The sequence below is a fragment of the Bacillus rossius genome, chromosome 11 (assembly GCF_032445375.1).
Source record: "Bacillus rossius redtenbacheri isolate Brsri chromosome 11, Brsri_v3, whole genome shotgun sequence".
NCBI lineage: Eukaryota > Metazoa > Arthropoda > Insecta > Phasmatodea > Bacillidae > Bacillus > Bacillus rossius.
The window spans coordinates 15597605-15616548 of NC_086338.1; the positions used below are offsets into that span (position 1 = coordinate 15597605).

Below are 18944 nucleotides of genomic sequence, written 5' to 3' on the forward strand. Positions count from 1 at the left end.
CAGTTTGTGATCACTATAGTCGCTCTGTTTTTGTTCCATCAAAAACTCAACCGGATGTCTGGTTGTTAATACCAAGTGCGTCGAGGCTTACTTTTTGTCCATGCAGCGTGGTGGATGACAGCCCCGGGCTGGGCACTGCTCGAGGCGCTGGTGAATGGGATACTGGCTTCCATTTTCTGCAGCCCAAGACGCTTGCTCCCGCAAGCCGATGTGCACTCCACCAGCCGCTAGCCCGTCTGCCCGCTAGCCAGCCGCAGTAGTCCGCTCGTTCACGCCTCCCCATGACGTCACACCGCTCCGCGCGCGGCGCGGTGTTCACTCGTGGAAACACAAACGCAGAGCCGCTAATGTCCGTAATGTTTTTTTTTTAACCATACTTCAGGGCGAGTTTGAGACAAGCGCCAAACTATCTATAATATCATATAATACAATCTAAACCAAATCAATTTAAAAAGACGTTAATAATACAAAAGACGTTAAAACTACAAATTAATTATAAAAGTTAAACTAATGGAGGCGTAGTAAACGCCTCAGTTCTTTACTTTTTAGAACTACCTATTTTGCCATTTTCTCGCTGTTTGTGTTTTTTTTATTTACGACCAATATAACGTGCTTTTGTTGGCCAACATTTTTACCAAATATTGAAAAGTGAAATGAAAACCTCTGAATACTAAAATTTAAACAAATATGTTAGTTAGGCAGGATACAACGTTTAAAGGAACACACATACACGCACACACGGACAAGAAAGTGGTCGTATAATCACAATTGTCTTCGGGAAATGGCCTTCAGACACAATCGACTGGTGCGTCAGTTCTGCGCGTGTTCGGACGGAACGTCTGAGCGGTCACAAGTGTGTGTCACAAGGGAGGGGTTATTCGTGCGGCAGGAAACCACACCAATTTCATTACCTATACCAATACAGGTGCTATTGGGTTTCGCCTGCCACCCTCTCTCGCATTACGAGCGAACGGAAACACGTTTTATTGATCTCTCGTTGTGGGACGCCCGACATGAACAGTTGACACACCTCGGGAGCTCGTGGGTCGAGTGGTTTCATTTGCAGCGGGAGCCACCCTTGAGCGCGGCGCTCCACTCGGGGTGTGGAATCAGAGAAGATTACATTTATAATAGTTCAACCTTACTGGTTTTGGAAATGTATTTTTGACGTGACAACGTCTAATAAATCGATGAACGCCGGCTGCACGCACGAAAAAAAGGATGACTCATTGTCCCGTTACGCTCATTGTACGCTTGCGCCGCATCTATCTCTCTTCCACTCGATTGGAACAACCATCGATTTGACTTTTTCGAGGCACATTAAACTTGAAACACTCCCATTCGTTTCCTACTTTTCCTATCATTGTCCTATCCTTTAAAAGAATAACACAGATTGGAAGAAGTTAAATAGCAAACATGTATAAAAGTTATAGTTAAAATAATCTCTTCGTTAAAGTATTAAACATAATTGAAATAATGAGTGCAAATAAAAGTAAATTTATCAATTAAATTGTTTAATTTCACTCCTTCTTTGTATCCATACAAAATAGTGATAATTCAATAAGAATGATTCAATTTTATTCATAAAAGTATGCAATCATTTCATCAATGTTTTGTTATGACGTTTTCACGTTAAACTATCGTCCGTAAACCAACTTTACAGACAACCAATTTTGTTTTTCAGTATTTTTAATTTTATATGTTTTAAGATCTTAGCTCTCTGTATAGAGCATTTGGCACGAGTTATTTCGTGAATGGAACGGAAATACGTAACAACGGTGCACATGGGCATAAGTCTAAGAAACCTCGAAAATATGGCAGACTCGCATAATTCTTTCGTGTATATAGAAGTGGACGGGATCATGAATCTCGGGATAAGAGTCGTGCGAGAGACCATTACCTAATTTCGGGAAAATAAATTTACTCCTCAGGAAAATACCACGGAAACAACAATATTTTTTATTAAAAACCTCTGGCAAACTATTTTTTATGTGATAAAAACATTTTATGCCACCACCATCTACTTTAAGTAACTAACGGCGACTTTGTACATGTATTGGATAAACCACAAAATGTATCCAACACGCACACGACTTATCTGTGAAACATAAATTCAACAATAGTTCCTAAACGCTGTTAAAAAACTCATTAATTAAAATATTCATTGCGATGATACCTAATTTAAAATAATTAATTTTTATTTTTGATGAATGTAAACATCTTTATCGTATATTTGGGTAATGATTGACAACGAACTTCACGAGAGAAGTAATGATCAATGTTGCCAAATACGTGACTTTTGAACCGACACAACGCAATTCTTAAGGGGAAAAATAAAACCAAAAGATGCCAACTTGGTTTCAAATAATTTATGTTCCATTTTTAATATTTTGCAGTTGGATTAAATGTGAAGTACGGAAAATGAGTGAATGTGTTTCAAAAGTAGACATAATGGTTTATGGTTAATATTATAACATAAAATCATCATAACTGCATCTTAACTGTTCCGAACTACCCAAAGCGCATACAAGAATCGACTTTGAGTAAAATTTTAGGAAAAATAAAATAAAAATTAGTCTAACCCAACATTGGTTGTGTTGGGTTGGGTTGGAATCAGTTTAGTTAGATTATTATTAACTTAAACGGAACTATAGCTAGGTTGAAAAAAAAGGTTTACCAATTTTTCCTAAAATGAATACATTTTGTAAATTATCACGCTTGGCATTATTTTTAAAAATTGTAGTTTAATTTCTTGTTTCAGTTTCTTCTTACAAGTTTATTTATTCACAACATGAACAACCGAGGTTCCATGTTGACACATCTCTGGCGAGTATTGAAAGGTTCGCTCAAATTTTTTTCAAGATTAAAATCTACATACTAACGTTTTAAAAAATAGATCGTATACTCAATAAATCCCTGCCTTGAATATTGTAAGAAATCAGACTCGTACGAGCCGTATCTAATCCAAAATCCATTCTAATAACAAAGAGCCATGTAATGATGAATCTTATTTTGTAATTTATCTTAAAGTTACAAAGTTCTAACTTGTAGGATATTTTTCATGTGTATACTATTTTTGGTTAAATTTATTTTTAATACGTTATAAACAGGTCTATGTAAGTTAAGTGCAGTTAGTTAATAAGATATATTGTACTAATGCACAAAAATAAATGTAAGCGAAAAGAAATTAAAGAATTCAACATTTAATTTAAAAAGGAAACATTAAAAAACCTAGCAATAAAACCCCATTTTATTTTTTAAAAAAAGTATTAAATCACAAACCTGTGAAATGAACCATATTATATAAATTTTGTACAAATACATTTTTTTAAACAAAAATAACCAGAAATACCTTTTTGAAGGTAATTTAATCATTAGTAAATCACTGAGAGCTTCAAAACAAAATAAAAGAAAAAAACATTTAAGCGAAATTATTTTGCCCGAGGAAGGATATAATTTGTTTGTTACTTGTTTCTTTTGTCGCCTTAAGGTTTATCCAAAGAGCAGTCTTAAGGAGAAATTAAAAATTATTTCTTAAAATACACTGTCTGTTCAGTACAAATTAAACAAGGGAAATTTTTTGTAGGACGTTGAAAAACGAAATAGAACCCCCGAAGTTGCAATTGTTTTAAATACTGCTTTGGGCGCAGGGAGAGAAAACGATGTTAAAAATTATACTTTTCTCATCCGTTAATACAGGTTCTTAAATGTTCTAAGAAAAACGTTTTGTTATAGAGTAGATGCGAATTAAATAGTTTCTGCTGTCACATGGAATGAGAAAATTCACGTTTTCCGCCTGAGGCCAAGATGGCATGGATGAAATGAAACTGGCGTTAAATGAAAAGGCAGAATTTTGTGTAGGCTGGTATCAGATATTTGTAAAATGTAACAGTGAATGAGTGTATTATGTGGTGTAAACGAGAATACCATGATAAATCCATTCCGCCCCACTAAGTGTGAATATATTTGATCAAACAAAACAGGTTCTCAGATGTTTTAACTTTTAAAAACGGTTATTTAAAGCATTTGTTTATTTAAAATAATAATTTAATCTTTCATAAATGTATAGGCTAAAAAAATGTTTGATTACATCTACGTGGTATCATTATAAACTCTCTGAATATATTTATTTTTAATTTTCATAAGCATAGTAAATTAAAATATATAAAGCTTATTAAATACAAGCTTATTAAAATAAAAAGTAGTTTATTAGTTATAACATTTTAATTAAACTTTAAAGCAATTATTTTTGTTTATTTTGTGCCTCAGAAATCGTCTGCGTCTTCCTCAGGAAAAAAGTGGAAAATATGACTCCTTATTAGGTTCTTTTGATAAGCGTGGTCTAAGACAATTACGTAGAATGTAACAATTTTATTTCAGTAGATAGAAATAGTTTTTAAAACATCGTGGATTTATTACTAATAAATAATGCAGACAAAAAAAAACACATTCGTAACGTTATCGCTAATTTGTAAAATAATGACCAAAATTTCTAAGTTTGATTCTGATAACTTTCGAACAAAGGTAACCCATAAACTATTTAAATATCTAGGCTCAAAATTTGTTTAAATATATAACCTTAACATATGAAATGGAGGTAAATTGTTCGATTTTAAATCAAACCTCCTAGCTAATACAGCGGGAGAATATCTTTTTAAGTAAAAATAATTCGTAAACAATAAAAACCAAATATAATTATATTTACAAATTTAAAGATATTTCGCTCCTACGTTGATGAATAAAAATTAAATAATAATATATACTTAAAACTTTTATGTACAATTACTTATTTTGAAGCGTAAAAATATTATTTATTTATTTTAAATATTAAACAAATGAAAATTTCTACTTTTTCTCGCCATTGTGTGGAATTTCAGACGCAACGGGGTTAAGTTTTATGAAATAAAGTTTATGCATCCGGTTTGTTTGTGTCGGATGACTGGAACAAATGTCAATTCTCGAAACGTCGCAATTGTTTTGTCTGAAAAAACCAACTGTGTTCTTCTGTGACGTCGTCGCTGTGTACAGATCATCTGTAAAGTCACATCACTCGGTACACCTGTGAGGCTCTGTGTTGATGTTTTGTCCAGATTCTCTTTGGGTCTGTCAGTTCTTCACTGAGTCGTCCAAGGTTGGTTTTGGTCTTTCTTTATAGTCCATTGAAATATTACAATTTAAGGACCGAATATTGCATTTTTTAGAGGACGCAATTTTATTTTTGGGACATGTTTGGGAAGTCAATAGAAGCTTAACCTCAAGTTTGTGGGGTCGCCACCCTTGTCCCCCGGCCGCCATCTTGGAAAAAGGGTGCAAACACCTTTTTCGCGATATCTCGGAAACGATGCGTCCTAAAAAATATTTGTAAAAACATAATTTGTAGAAAATTGCTTTGCCTACAAATATGTTCATATAACACTTTGCCCTAAATTGAAAATTAAAGAAGTTATAAGCAAAAACGTAAGACAATTTCTATAAAAAATTTCCTTTTTTTCTCTATAACTTTGTTCATACATTTTACAAAAAAATTACCTTAGACCAATATTGTAGATCGTCTTTTGAAAAAAAAAAATTCTCTACAATTTTTTTAAATTTCATTCATTTAAAACGCGGTTACAGCGCTCCAAAGTTGATCGGGTTCGTCAATGCTCATGAGAATCCGGTCAAAACGAAATGTTTAACTTAGTTTGATGATCTTTTTTTATTGTAAATACATTTTTTAAATTTTTTTTGTTAAATCTGCACAACTTTCCGAAAAAAAGCAATTCCGAAAAAACACTTTTTTGGATTTTCTTCCGACAACGATATCTCTCGAACGAATCAACCAATTTTGACCGGATTAGCGGCGATTGAGGTTGTTTTTTAAAGTTAAGAGTTGATTAGTTTTTTGAGTTGATCGGTAAAGCTGTTTAAAAGTTATTCCAAAAAATCAGTTTTTTCGAATTCTTTTAACGACGATAACTCACAAACGAATTAACCGATTTTGACCCGGTTTGCAGCGATCGGCGTAGTTTTTCAAGCTTTAGAGCTGATTAGTTCAGCAGTTAAAAAGTTATTCCAAAAAAACAGTGTTTCAACTTTTTCATTTTTGAGATTTCTCAAAATCTACTGGTCCGAATCGGTTCAAATTTTTAGGAAATCTAAATTTTGTAGAATTCTTTGGAACCCCACTTAGTTCATTCCAATTGGTCAAGCCGTTCAAAAGTTATAAGAGGGTTACATACAGGGAAACGAGGGAAAACATTCAGGGAAGCTTCCCAGGGCCTCAAAACGTCGAGATCTGATAACAACTCGATTTTCGAAAAACTGGGTAAAACCAATAACTTCCCAATTTTTGAAAATTTTCAACTTTCTTAGCGGAAAGTTAAAAAACGCGCCTACAGACTCTGATACATAGGTGGCGGCGAAAAGAGTTAGCAATGAATATGTAAAGTTGTAGGTAGGAATTTAACAAAAATTTATTAATTATATATATATAATAAAAAAAAGATCATCAAACTAAGTTAAACATTTCGTTTTGACCGGATTCTCATGAGCATTGACGAACCCGATCAACTTTGGAGCGCTATAACAGCGTTTTAAATTAATTAAATTAAAAAAATTATAGAGAAAAATTTTCCTGAAAAGACGATCTACAAGATTGGTCTGAGGTAATGTTTTTGTAAAATGTATGAAAAAAAGTTATAGAGCAAAAAAGGAAATTTTTTATAGAAATATTCTTACTTTTTTGCTTATAACTTCTTTAATTTTAAATGTAGGGCAAAAGTTATATTAACATATTTGTAGGCAAAGCAATTTACTACAAATTATGTCTTTACAAATATTTTGTAGGACGCATTATTTCCGAGATATCACGAAAAAGGTGTTTGCACCCCTTTTTCCAAGATGGTGGCCGGGGGACAAGGGTGGCGACCCCACAAACTTGAGGTTAAGCTTCTACTGACCCCCCAAACATGTACCAAAAATAAAATGGCGTCCTCTAAAAAATGCAAATTTCATGTAACATTTCAATGGACTATTAGTTTCTTGTTGCAACTGTCTTCAGGCCACTATGTTCGTCTTTGCTGTGATATATTTTCTGACTGATTACTTCTACAAATTTCTCTGTGCGGTCTATGCAATTACCATTTGAAACAGGCTGATTTCAACTTTTTTCTGTGCGTTTGAATATTTTTTTCCGTTATTGAGATTTCTCTACGACATATAGTGTAAACAGCAATAAAATTAAGGAAATGGAATTAGAAATGAATTCACATCGCACAGTGTCTCTACCCCAACTTAGTCCTTGCTTCGACCTCCTAAGTTCTGACAAGTCTGCTTTTTTATACTGTCATACCAAAAAGATAGAGTAGAGTAAATAACGCAGGAAATTTTTTATAAATTCAATTAGGCAAAAAAATTGAGATAGTATGCTTTTACGTATGCTCGAAATAATTCATAATTCGACAGAGGGACTGAGAAAAAATATAGATACTTACGGACATTCTTAAGTCGATAGACAGGCTGTAAAAAAATTCTTATAGTAAAACCTACATAAATAAGGCATAAACAAATATGTACTAAGATATGAAATCACAAATCACTCTTTTACCTTCATCGTACCAGTATTTATTTGGTTTGAAACATAAGTATAAGAGTGATTGTTCCAAGGACGTGGCTGTTTATCTTTGACCTCAGTAAACCTGAGCTTAGAGTTTCGCTATGAAGTGGGAAGATGAAACTCCTGGAATGTGTTGCAATGGCTGCAAAGTTCAATTTCCTCCACTTAAGCCCTTCTATGAACCTTAACATAGCCTCGTCACCCTACCAGCATCCAATGCCAAAAAACTTTCTTTCTTTATCCAGGAAGTACAATGGATGCTTCCAAATGACGTCTTTTGCAGCCAGAAAAATGAAAGAAAGAAAATGTTTCCAACATATAAGGTTCACAGCACCTTCATGTCTTTTCTCCAGTTAAACATTAATAGTATACAATAGTAAGTCTAAGCATAGACTTCAGGCTGTGGAGACGTGGTGATAGATTTTACTTTTTGGATGGTGAGGTTACTGTGGCCATTTTGGTGTCTAAAGCTTCTCTAGAGTCCTTAATAATCCTTAATTCATACGACTCAAATATCTTCAACTTGACTAAATGTTTACTTAATTCGAGGGAAAAATTTCCTATACGAGGAAAAATTTCCCATTTTGTTTTTCTCAAAAATATGTATTGGTAAATTTTCCTCTGAAATGCTCAATTTACTTCGCTGAGGCTTAAACAACTTGATAATCTTAAAATTTTGAGGAAAAATTTCGATGGTACTTAAAAAAGTTAAAAAAAATGTATTTTCAAAAAAACATAATTGAATAAATATCGGTACTCGGTTCGAATTCCGGTGAATGCACTTTCAAACAATTGGCAACTTGACCTTCCACATTTATGTCCTGAATCAGACTGACCCCTCCCCTCACCAACCTAAACTTTGTCAGTGTAACATCAGGCCAGCCATATTGGATACCATTTTCTTTTCATCTGCTTGAGTGAGCTACCGCCAAATTGAATTATTAACTAACCACTATAACTCACACTGAAACAATCACCGGACAGTAAACCATAGTAGCGTACACCAGTTTGTCAGCCATTTTAGTTGCCATCTTTAAAATCTAAAAAAAAATTCAGGAAATATTTTTAAAAATTAAAAAAAAAATCAAATTCATAAACTGATTGATTCGATCAAATACCGCCCTTCGATAAATTTTTGGTAAATGTAAAAAAAAGTCATTTAGGCAAACCAAAAATTGAAATAAATCATTCTCACTTCTTACAAGGATTGTAGACGAGAAAACTATCGCAGTGAATAAATATGTTAACACATTATCACTATGGCTACCATGGAGGCCGCACTCGTTGCACCTTATGACTACTAGAGTGCAAACTGCAAATATATAGCTAACTCATAGCCAAATCCAGACACCTTCTTCGATACTTGGAATGACTTTCAACCAAGATATTACCTATGCCATGTATAAAGGCTTAGCGTCTCCGAAACACATTGTGTTCTTTTCCGATACTAAGTATGCAATACGCCAAAGCAAAACCCATTGACAAGCACATAAGCCAAACGTCTCTGAAGCAGAAGATCTGGTGTGCGGATATACGCACCATGCTAAAATACGCAACATGCTAAAATACCTCTTTAAAACATGTCGGACCAGAGCCCCAATTGCGTGACCTACAGTACGGCCTACGCATGACGTACTTGAAGATATCCACCATGTACACCAAAAATTTTAGAATTATTAAAATGTATAATTATTTACCATTAATATTCAACCAAAGAGTCCTAGTTGTGCATAATACTTAAGTTTAATTTAGCACCTAACATAAATCTAAGTTAGACCTTCGAACCACTAATCATTACAGGCCCACTAATAATAAGCATTAAACCACTGCCAATCGTATCCTGACAATCGAATCCGTCGTATCCTACCATATCTTACAATAATATACTACCGTATCCTACCATATCTTACAATTATATACTACCGTATCCTACCATATCTTACAATTATATACTACCGTATCCTACCATATCTTACAATTATATACTACCGTATCCTACCATATCTTACAATTATATACTACCGTATCCTACCATATCTTACAATTATATACTACCGTATCCTACCATATCTTACAATTATATACTACCGTATCTTACCATATCTTACAATTATATACTACCGTATCCTACCATATCTTACAATTATATACTACCGTATCCTACCATATCTTACAATTATATACTACCGTATCCTACCATATCTTACAATTATATACTACCGTATCCTACCATATCTTACAATTATATACTACCGTATCCTACCATATCTTACAATTATATACTACCGTATCCTACCATATCTTACAATTATATACTACCGTATCCTACCATATCTTACAATTATATACTACCGTATCCTACCATATCTTACAATTATATACTACCGTATCCTACCATATATTACAATTATATACTACCGTATCCTACCATATCTTACAATTATATACTACCGTATCCTACCATATCTTACAATTATATACTACCGTATCCTACCATATCTTACAATTATATACTACCGTATCCTACCAATCGTATCCTATCGTATCCAACACATCGCATCCCATCATACCGTCTATCATTGTTTGCTATATACCTCATCGAAGCTGAATATCCCAGTGTTTCTTTTCTCGTTGTATCGCATCAAGTCCCACAAAGCCAAATATACCATTATTTCATTTTATTTTCAAATATGTTATCGAGCTTCCGGATGGAAAGTTCAGAAATGGTAAACATAATTTTGTACTTAGTTGTATTAAATTTTTTTACGCACTAAAATTATTTCAGCTACGTTTATTCAATTTTTATGATCAAACACTAGTAACAAATACTTACAAGTTTCCACTGTCCTGATGCACAAATTTAAAATATTCTTTACCACCCAATTTGTTGTACTAGGAAATATGATGTTTTGTTACTAAAGAAAAAGTGCCCTAATATTACCCTTATTGAGTTAAACAAGAATATTGACGTTCTACGAAACTCTTTATGTGTGTAATTAGTTGCAAGTTTCTTATCGAAAAATATTTAAGTTAAATTGCCAAGCTATTTTTTCATTAAATAATTATTACACCTTTTACACTCTCTGGAATTTTACTACAAAAATCATTGAAAGGAGATATTGAATTATGTTTCCCTTATCTAAATTATGCTCTATCATATTTCTCATTAACTTTGGATAATTTTTTTTTTAATTCTAAAAAGGTTTTCACCATTTTATACCCTCTAGGGAGTGGAATTTCATGAACATTTCATAGATATATCTGTTCGTTAGTTTTTTGCGTGATACTGGAACAAACAGACAAATACAGAACAAAAAATTTAAAACTAGGTTATAAATATGTGCGCATGCTTTCACGGCCATTGTCTCAAGTAGCTTGGCCTCTGGGTTGTAGCCGTGTCCTTGGCGAATAAATTAACCGACGTTTCGGGTCGACATTGCAGTCGCCTACTCAGTAGTTAACTGATGATGCCGAGTGCAGTGTCAACCGAAACGTCGGTGAATTAGCGGCCAAGGACACGGCTACAACCCAGAGGCCAAGCTACTTTAAGTTATAAAGATTAAAAAAAAATTGGTTGTCTGAAAAGTCGGGTTACGGACGATAGTTTAACGTGACAACGTCATAACAAAACATTGATGAAATGATTGCATACCTACTTTATGAATAAAATTGAATCATTTTTATTTTAATAATAAAAGAATAAATACTTGAAATTATACTAGTAATCAGATTTTTAAAATGCAAGAATAATTAACCTTTATCGCCGAAATTGTTGTTGTAAAAAGCAATGAAAACCACATTAATTTTTCACTTCACTTAATAAACAGTCGAGTGGAAGAGAGATAGATGCGGCGCAAGCGTACACTGAGCGTAACGGGACACAGCGTAACGGAACAATGTGCGTAACGGGACACTTTTCCGTGCGTGCAGCCGGCGTTCATCGATTTATTCGACGTTGTCACGTCAAAAAATTAAAATAGCCGTTATATATAAATATATATAATTGCACAAACGTATTGTTATATTTTTATTTTATTTCTAGATATTGTTTGAAGTATTGTCGTTGCTCCGGGTCTGTCGGCACCAGTGAAGGGGGAAAGCAACGGGCGCTAAGCGGGTACGTGACGCCTCTAAGCCGCGGAGACCGGCTCTCGACACGGGGTTACTGTTATCTCGGCGCTCAGCCGCCTGGCCTCCTCAGGGCCAGCAACACACTGCGCCACTGCGTTACTGTGTTGCTACCTAGACTTACAGGTTATACTTTCCCCTGTTTAAACGTCCCTATTGGACTGCTTGCTGCTTTCAGTTTGAAAAACACACTGGAGATAGCACCGCGAGCGTAATGTTATAGAGAACCAAAATAAATGTTAGATATCTTTGACGCCATGTTTTGCCACCTCAAATCTCCTGGGAGACCTAAGATGCACATACAGTTCTGCTATTCCCGATTACACCCGAACAATTCGCCTTCGGCCAACTTCGGGATTTGTTTTATTTTTGCGCAGGAAAAATGAATTCAAATATTAAAAGTGGTCGGTTAGGTTAGCTACATTAAAACACTTTAGAACACTATGTACGGTTAGTTAGGTTAGTAAAGCTACATTAAAATAAACAGAGAAATATAAATATATATATAAATATATATATAAATAAACCCGAGGTTGGCCGAAGGTGAATATTCGGGCGTGTTCGGGCAGGGACAGAACTTGATGGACATCTTAAGCTTCCCAAATCTCTTGACTATAAATAAAAAGTATTTTTAGTTGCGATTATGTCTCGTAAAGACTATTAAAGTAGGCGTGTCCACACAGTTCAAGCCTCTAGTTTGCTTGATATTTTTATATTAATTATTTTGTATGTTAATTTTAAATCCTTGCAGTTGGAAGTTTTTGATTAATTTATATTTGACTTGTGTTTCATGCTAGCACTCATTTTTATTTTATTTACTCTGGGCTCGAGTTTAGTGGCACGTAGGCACGGATGTACCGTGCCGCGCTGACTGGGCGGTTGCATCACGCATTTCCCGGACACAACTACTTCTCACCTGATGGCAACAGAGGTCTGGGACGAGCCATCGGCCTGCACATTACCAAGTAAGGTTACGCCGCCTCTTACTGACAGCCGAGGATTAGGGATTTTTGGGTGATATTTTCAGTGTGCACCAAAATGTTATTTCGTCTGTGACTCATTTTGTTTGCGCTCGATTTCGTGTCACGGCCATTAACCTACGCTCATAAACTGGTATCTCATTATGCAAGATTTACAGCCTTCCTCATTATTCAAGCTTTACAGCTTTCGTTTCCACGAGTGTGTTTTTATGGAATGAACCTCACTTGTGAACAGTACTGTACAGCGCTTGTGCAGTAGTGGTGCATTTAACGAGGATAAAATTAGAGTAACTCGTTAGCAGCAGTTTCAGCATGTGTTGGTGTATAATATGGCGTGACACAAATAAGTTTGCTTGTTGGGACTATATTTTTGCAAATAATTTGGTTTGGGTAACATGATATTCGGTCCCACACTTTCAGACAATTTTTTTTGAGATCGCTCTCATTTGAGCAAATTTTCACCAAATTTATAAACTATTTTTTCTTATTATCTTACACGATGTTTGGGTGCAGCTATAGGTTATTGTAGCGCACGCATTTTCCTATGCCAGCGCAATCGAGATTCTGGCGCTGGCCACTGTGTATGGTTTGCAGACACCATCTTTCGTCTACGAATGAACTGTTACATTTTTGTCCGTGTTGTAACTTTATTAAAGACTACGAAAATCATAGTGTTTGAGCAAAAAACATTTTTGAAGAGATACGACACTTGCCAGGGGAGGCGCTAGGCATTGTACGCAACACGTTTCCTTTTCTTTCCTTTCTTATGCATTTTAGATGCACGTGTTTGGTAAGAGTACATGGAACTTTTAGTCATGTTGGTAGTTTAATGTTATTGTCCCCGCATTTTTCTTAGAACTACACACGCTGTGGGATAGTGGAAAATTAAAAAGACTTTATACCCATTTAGAGTCTATGGTCATTTCGAGTGTAAATAATATTGTCGGAGTTTTATTGGCGCCTTTAAATGTAATGCTTTTGTGCCCAAATTTGAATTAGTCCTTTGTGGTTCACCTAAATAATGTTTATACTTTAAAACCTTGATTTTTACGTGTGATGCACCAAGTTAGGAAATGTATGCTCTTATAAAGATATTAACCGAGCCATACTGGTTTGTATCACCACCTTGTACAGTGTTACAGTAAATTATCTATCCAATTTAACCATCTGTGTTTCTTTAATTTTTTCCATTTAGATTGAATGTTTTATTTGCCCTTTAAATAGGCTATCGGCAGGCTTCACTTTTAACCCTTTTGGTAGGTTCGCTAGTAGAGCCTCAAAGGAATGATAGAGATTCGTTTGGCACACTATTATGCTCAGTACTTCCCTGATGTTCACGAAAGTGGATATATACGGGTGAATTTTGTGACATGTGGGTCAGCGTCTCGACTATTTCGGCTCCTGGGTATAGAAGAGTGATGCGTGCGCATTTCATTGCATTAATGTTGCATAGTAAAATTTCACCGTCAACGCGCCTTCAAATGTAAAACTACCACAAAGAACTAATGCTGCTTTCTCTATCACAATAAAAGTAATATAACTTTTAATGAACAACAACAGTCAAGAAACACGCTGTTGGAACATTATTTTACTTGCAAAATTAAATGTCTTCGTTTGAGGTAAGCGATGTGGTTTTTGTAGTGTGTTGGGGTTTTGTTTATGTTTTATAGGGAGGATACTATCTAATTGTGGATTTAATAGTTGTATTGTGATTATTCCGGTGTGTTGTGTTATAAGTTTACAAGTGGCAATGTACTCTCGGCGGTAGAATCAGTCACAGAACACACACCATCATTACCATGAACGTTTTTTTTTGTGTTGAGTTTATTGACGTGACAACGTCTAATAAATTGATGAACGCCGGCTGCACGCACGAAAAAGTGTTCCGATACACACATTGTTCCGTTACGTTGTGTCCCGTTACGCTCATTGTACGCTTGCGCCGCATATATCTCTCGTCCACTCGATTGGCCTATGCGTCCGAGGAGAAGAAAGACAGCGGCAGCACACAACTTACATCTACACGTGAACTGTTTCGTCGACTGTTTATAAAGTGAAGTGAAAAGTTAATGTGGTTTTCATTGCTTATTACAACAAAAAATTCGGCAGTAAAGGTAAAAAATTCTTGCATTTTAAAAATCTGATTACTAGTATAATTTCAAGTATTTATTCTTTTATTATTAAAATAAAAATGATTCAATTTTATTCATAAAAGTATGAAATCATTACATCAATGTTTTGTTATGACGTTGTCACGTTAAACTATCGTCCGTAAACCGACTTTACAGACAAACAATTTTTTTACGTTAATATTTATTCGTATATACAGTCGATTAAGTGTTCCGATGAACGCGCACGTGTGACGCGCAACCTCGAGGCGTGGCTGTATAAAACGCGCTACCCTGCAGTGTTTCTTCGAGTTATTGATGCAGTGGTCCCCTTGCTGGTAAACAAAAAACCAAAATTGAAAATTTATTATTTGACTTTTTTTTTTTACCATATTGCAGTGTAATTAGTAGAGAAATCCCTATTATAATTTTTCAAGTTTTGTTTGAGTGAACGAGGAAGTTAATACTTACAGATTTTGAATTTTGCAAAAACAATTATTTCAGAGTAATCTAAGAAAATTGATCTTGAAACATTTTTAGTATGGTAAAGTTAAAATGAAAGATAAAATATATATAACTCTGATATTTTATTGCGTTATTCTTTTTTCGCTCATAGAAATTATCTAGATTCTTAGGATAAATTAAAGAAACAATTTACTGATAACTTATATTTTTATATTTAAATATAACAATATAATTTTATGATGAATTTGCTTAAAGAATCTTATAAAATTAGGTATAAGGGTTTATTATTTTGGCACAGAATATTATTACCGTTTCTTTTTCAAATCTCCCAAAAACGGGAAAATATACAGCTAGATGTTTCAAGAAGTTTATGTTCGTTTTTTTTGTTTTAATACAGTCTTAAGCAGGAGACTATCAAACAAAACTATTTAAAATGCTTTGGAAAGCTTGCAACGAGGTGATTTTGGCGTCATTAGTTTTCCCGTGCCCCGTGACTTGGCGGCCGTGGTTCACTAAGCCCAGATCAGGTGCGAGGATAGCTTCCTGAGTGCGGGTGTGTGAGCGTGGCCTTACACCAAGCTAATAACGAAGCGTACAGATTAATCCACCAGCAACAGAGCAGCTCGCCCGGCCAGTTACATGAACTGGGGCCGGCGCGCAGCTATTAAAGTCAGCGACCAACAGCGAGTCCGGGGTCTACAACTAGCGGTCCGCGACCCATGCACGATCAGATAGTCACTCGCCTGACGTCACTCGACTGGAAGTTGCGTTACGTGATATCGTAACGTATCTACGTCATCCTGTGGTCCACATCCAAGAGATCCGGGGAAGGAACACCGGGGAAAGAGGCACGAATGACGAGAAAGAGCGAGTAATAGGTAACTCATTTGAGCCACTCGCTTGCCAGGTGAGACCGTCATCGAGTGTAGAGCAGACAGCTACTGGACTTCTGGCAGGACGTTTAAGTCCCTTACAACCGGCGTCGGCTGAAACAGACATGGATAGACCTGGTGCACAGCTGCCTGTCACAGGCGGAGACAGCAGTAGAGCGTCTCCACGTCCAGGAGAGGCGAGGGAGTACCAGGGCCACTGCATGGAGTAGAGCTGCCAGAGGAGCAGACCGGGGCAGACCAGGGCAGACCGGAGCAGACCGGAGCAGACCGGAGCAGCCCGGAGCAGCCCGGAGCAGACCGGAGCAGACAGGAGCAGACCGGAGCAAACCGGAGCAGCCCGGAGCAGACCGGAGCAGCCCGGAGCAGACCGATGCAGACCGGAGCAGACCGGAGCAGACAGGAGCAGACAGGAGCAGACAGGAGCAAACCGGAGCAGCCCGGAGCAGACCGGTGCAGACCGGAGCAGACCGATGCAGACCGGAGCAGACCGGAGCAGACAGGAGCAGACAGGAGCAGACAGGAGCAAACCGGAGCAGCCCGGAGCAGACCGGAGCAGACCGATGCAGACCGGAGCAGACCGGAGCAGACAGGAGCAGACAGGAGCAAACCGGAGCAGCCCGGAGCAGACCGGAGCAGCCCGGAGCAGCCCGGAGCAGACCGGAGCAGCCCGGAGCAGACCGGAGCAGACCGGAGCAGCCCGGAGCAGCCCGGAGCAGACCGGAGCAGATAGGAGCAGACCGGAGCAAACCGGAGCAGCCCGGAGCAGACAGGAGCAGACAGGAGCAAACCGGAGCAGCCCGGAGCAGACCGGAGCAGCCCGGAGCAGACCGGAGCAGACCGGAGCAGCCCGGAGCAGCCCGGAGCAGACCGGAGCAGACCGGAGCAGACCGGAGCAGACAGGAGCAGACAGGAGCAAACCGGAGCAGCCCGGAGCAGACAGGAGCAGACCGGAGCAGACAGGAGCAGACAGGAGCAGACAGGAGCAGCCCGGAGCAGCCCGGAGCAGACCGGAGCAGCCCGGAGCAGACCGATGCAGACCGGAGCAGACCGGAGCAGACCGGAGCAGACCGGAGCAGACAGGAGCAGACAGGAGCAAACCGGAGCAGCCCGGAGCAGACCGGAGCAGCCCGGAGCAGCCCGGAGCAGACCGGAGCAGATAGGAGCAGACCGGAGCAGACCGGAGCAGCCCGGAGCAGCCCGGAGCAGACCGATGCAGACCGGAGCAGACAGGAGCAGACAGGAGCAGACAGGAGCAGACAGGAGCAGACAGGAGCAGCCCGGAGCAGCCCGGAGCAGACCGGAGCAGACCTGGGCAGACCGGAGCAGCCCGAGAGTGAGTCGTGACTCCGGGGGCGAGCAGCCCGGAGCAGACCGATGCAGACCGGAGCAGACCGGAGCAGACAGGAGCAGACAGGAGCAGACAGGAGCAGCCCGGAGCAGACCGGAGCAGCCCGGAGCAGACCTGGGCAGACCGGAGCAGCCCGAGAGTGAGTCGTGACTCCGGGGGCGAGCAGCCCGGAGCAGACCGATGCAGACCGGAGCAGACCGGAGCAGACAGGAGCAGACAGGAGCAGACAGGAGCAGCCCGGAGCAGACCGGAGCAGCCCGGAGCAGACCTGGGCAGACCGGAGCAGCCCGAGAGTGAGTCGTGACTCCGGGGGCGAGCAGGCGGGTGCAGACGGAGCTGGGACGAAGTGTGCCAGCTCGGGCCCACCCCGTGGTCCAGCGAGGTGCAGTATCGAGCCATCCGCACAACCTGCATCACAGGCGGTGTACATTATCAGACAACTTCCTGTAAGGTGGGACTCCAAGATAGTTGTACTCAGTCTTGGATCCCCGAAAGGAATAACATATTTAGCTAAATATTGTGCCTTCAGAAAACACTACTCTCTTCCTCATTATTTAAGATTTACTGAGGGGATGCGAGTAGGAATATTCAATGGGGTAGCTTCATCTCTTGTTTACAGTTTATATTTTTTACTTTAACAAACTCTGGTTTATTTTCACTAACCTGCAGTTGTCAAGGAATAATGTAGTGATCAATTTGCGATGTAATCTATGCTACGTCACTCTCTAATATTTATTAGTTCACTTTTATGTTTATTAATTTTCTTTGTTATGCAACTTATTTAGTTTATAAGTACTTTCTGTTATTTTAAATTTTACTGGGTCAGAAATTTACTGTGGTACGTTTATGCCAAAGTTGGTACGAACTGTGAAGTTCGACAGAGAATGGACTAGAAGCTTTGAGACTCTAAAAAACCTAATCTGTGATGTTATATTTTCAAGTGTATGGCTTTTCCTTGGTAATTTTAAGCTTTGGATATTTTTATATGTCATTATTTTTTAATATTTTGGGCGTAGAATTAGTTTGAAAGTTAGTATAAGTATTAAGTGTGCAATCAGTGTGATAGTCTGTCGGAACTATTTCCCGTCAGTGGCGCGCCGACAGCGAGTGCACACGAAGAAGAGAGGGGGAGGGGGGCAGACAGGATGGCTGATTGGCCGAGCGGAGGCACATGTGCCGTGCTTGTATTCGGGCCGATTGCTGCGGCACGTAGTACTGTACGCTTTCCAAGGCGAATACCTTTTCACTTAAAAATGTGGAGTGCCCTTTTGGAGTGGGAAGCCTTCATTTCACAGACGAGAGAGCCACACCAAGTTCCCCGAAGTTCATGCTCGCTTTTTTTTCGTACTACAACAGGTGTATTTATTTGGGATGTAGCTTACTCATATGCCATACGCAGTTCTATCTCATTGCATAAATCGGTGT

The 18944-nt window shown here is 38.2% G+C and overlaps 1 protein-coding gene across 1 annotated transcript in view; it reads left to right on the plus strand.

Moving 5' to 3' along the window:
- LOC134536423 (filaggrin-2-like) overlaps positions 1-18944 on the plus strand; it is a 185193-nt gene that overhangs the window by 145914 nt on the left and 20335 nt on the right. The window contains exons 2-4 of the mRNA XM_063376136.1: positions 5091-5131; positions 16274-17511; positions 17686-17901. Of these exons, the coding sequence (XP_063232206.1) occupies positions 5091-5131; positions 16274-17511; positions 17686-17901 (1495 nt within the window). The remainder of the gene's footprint in view (positions 1-5090; positions 5132-16273; positions 17512-17685; positions 17902-18944) is intronic.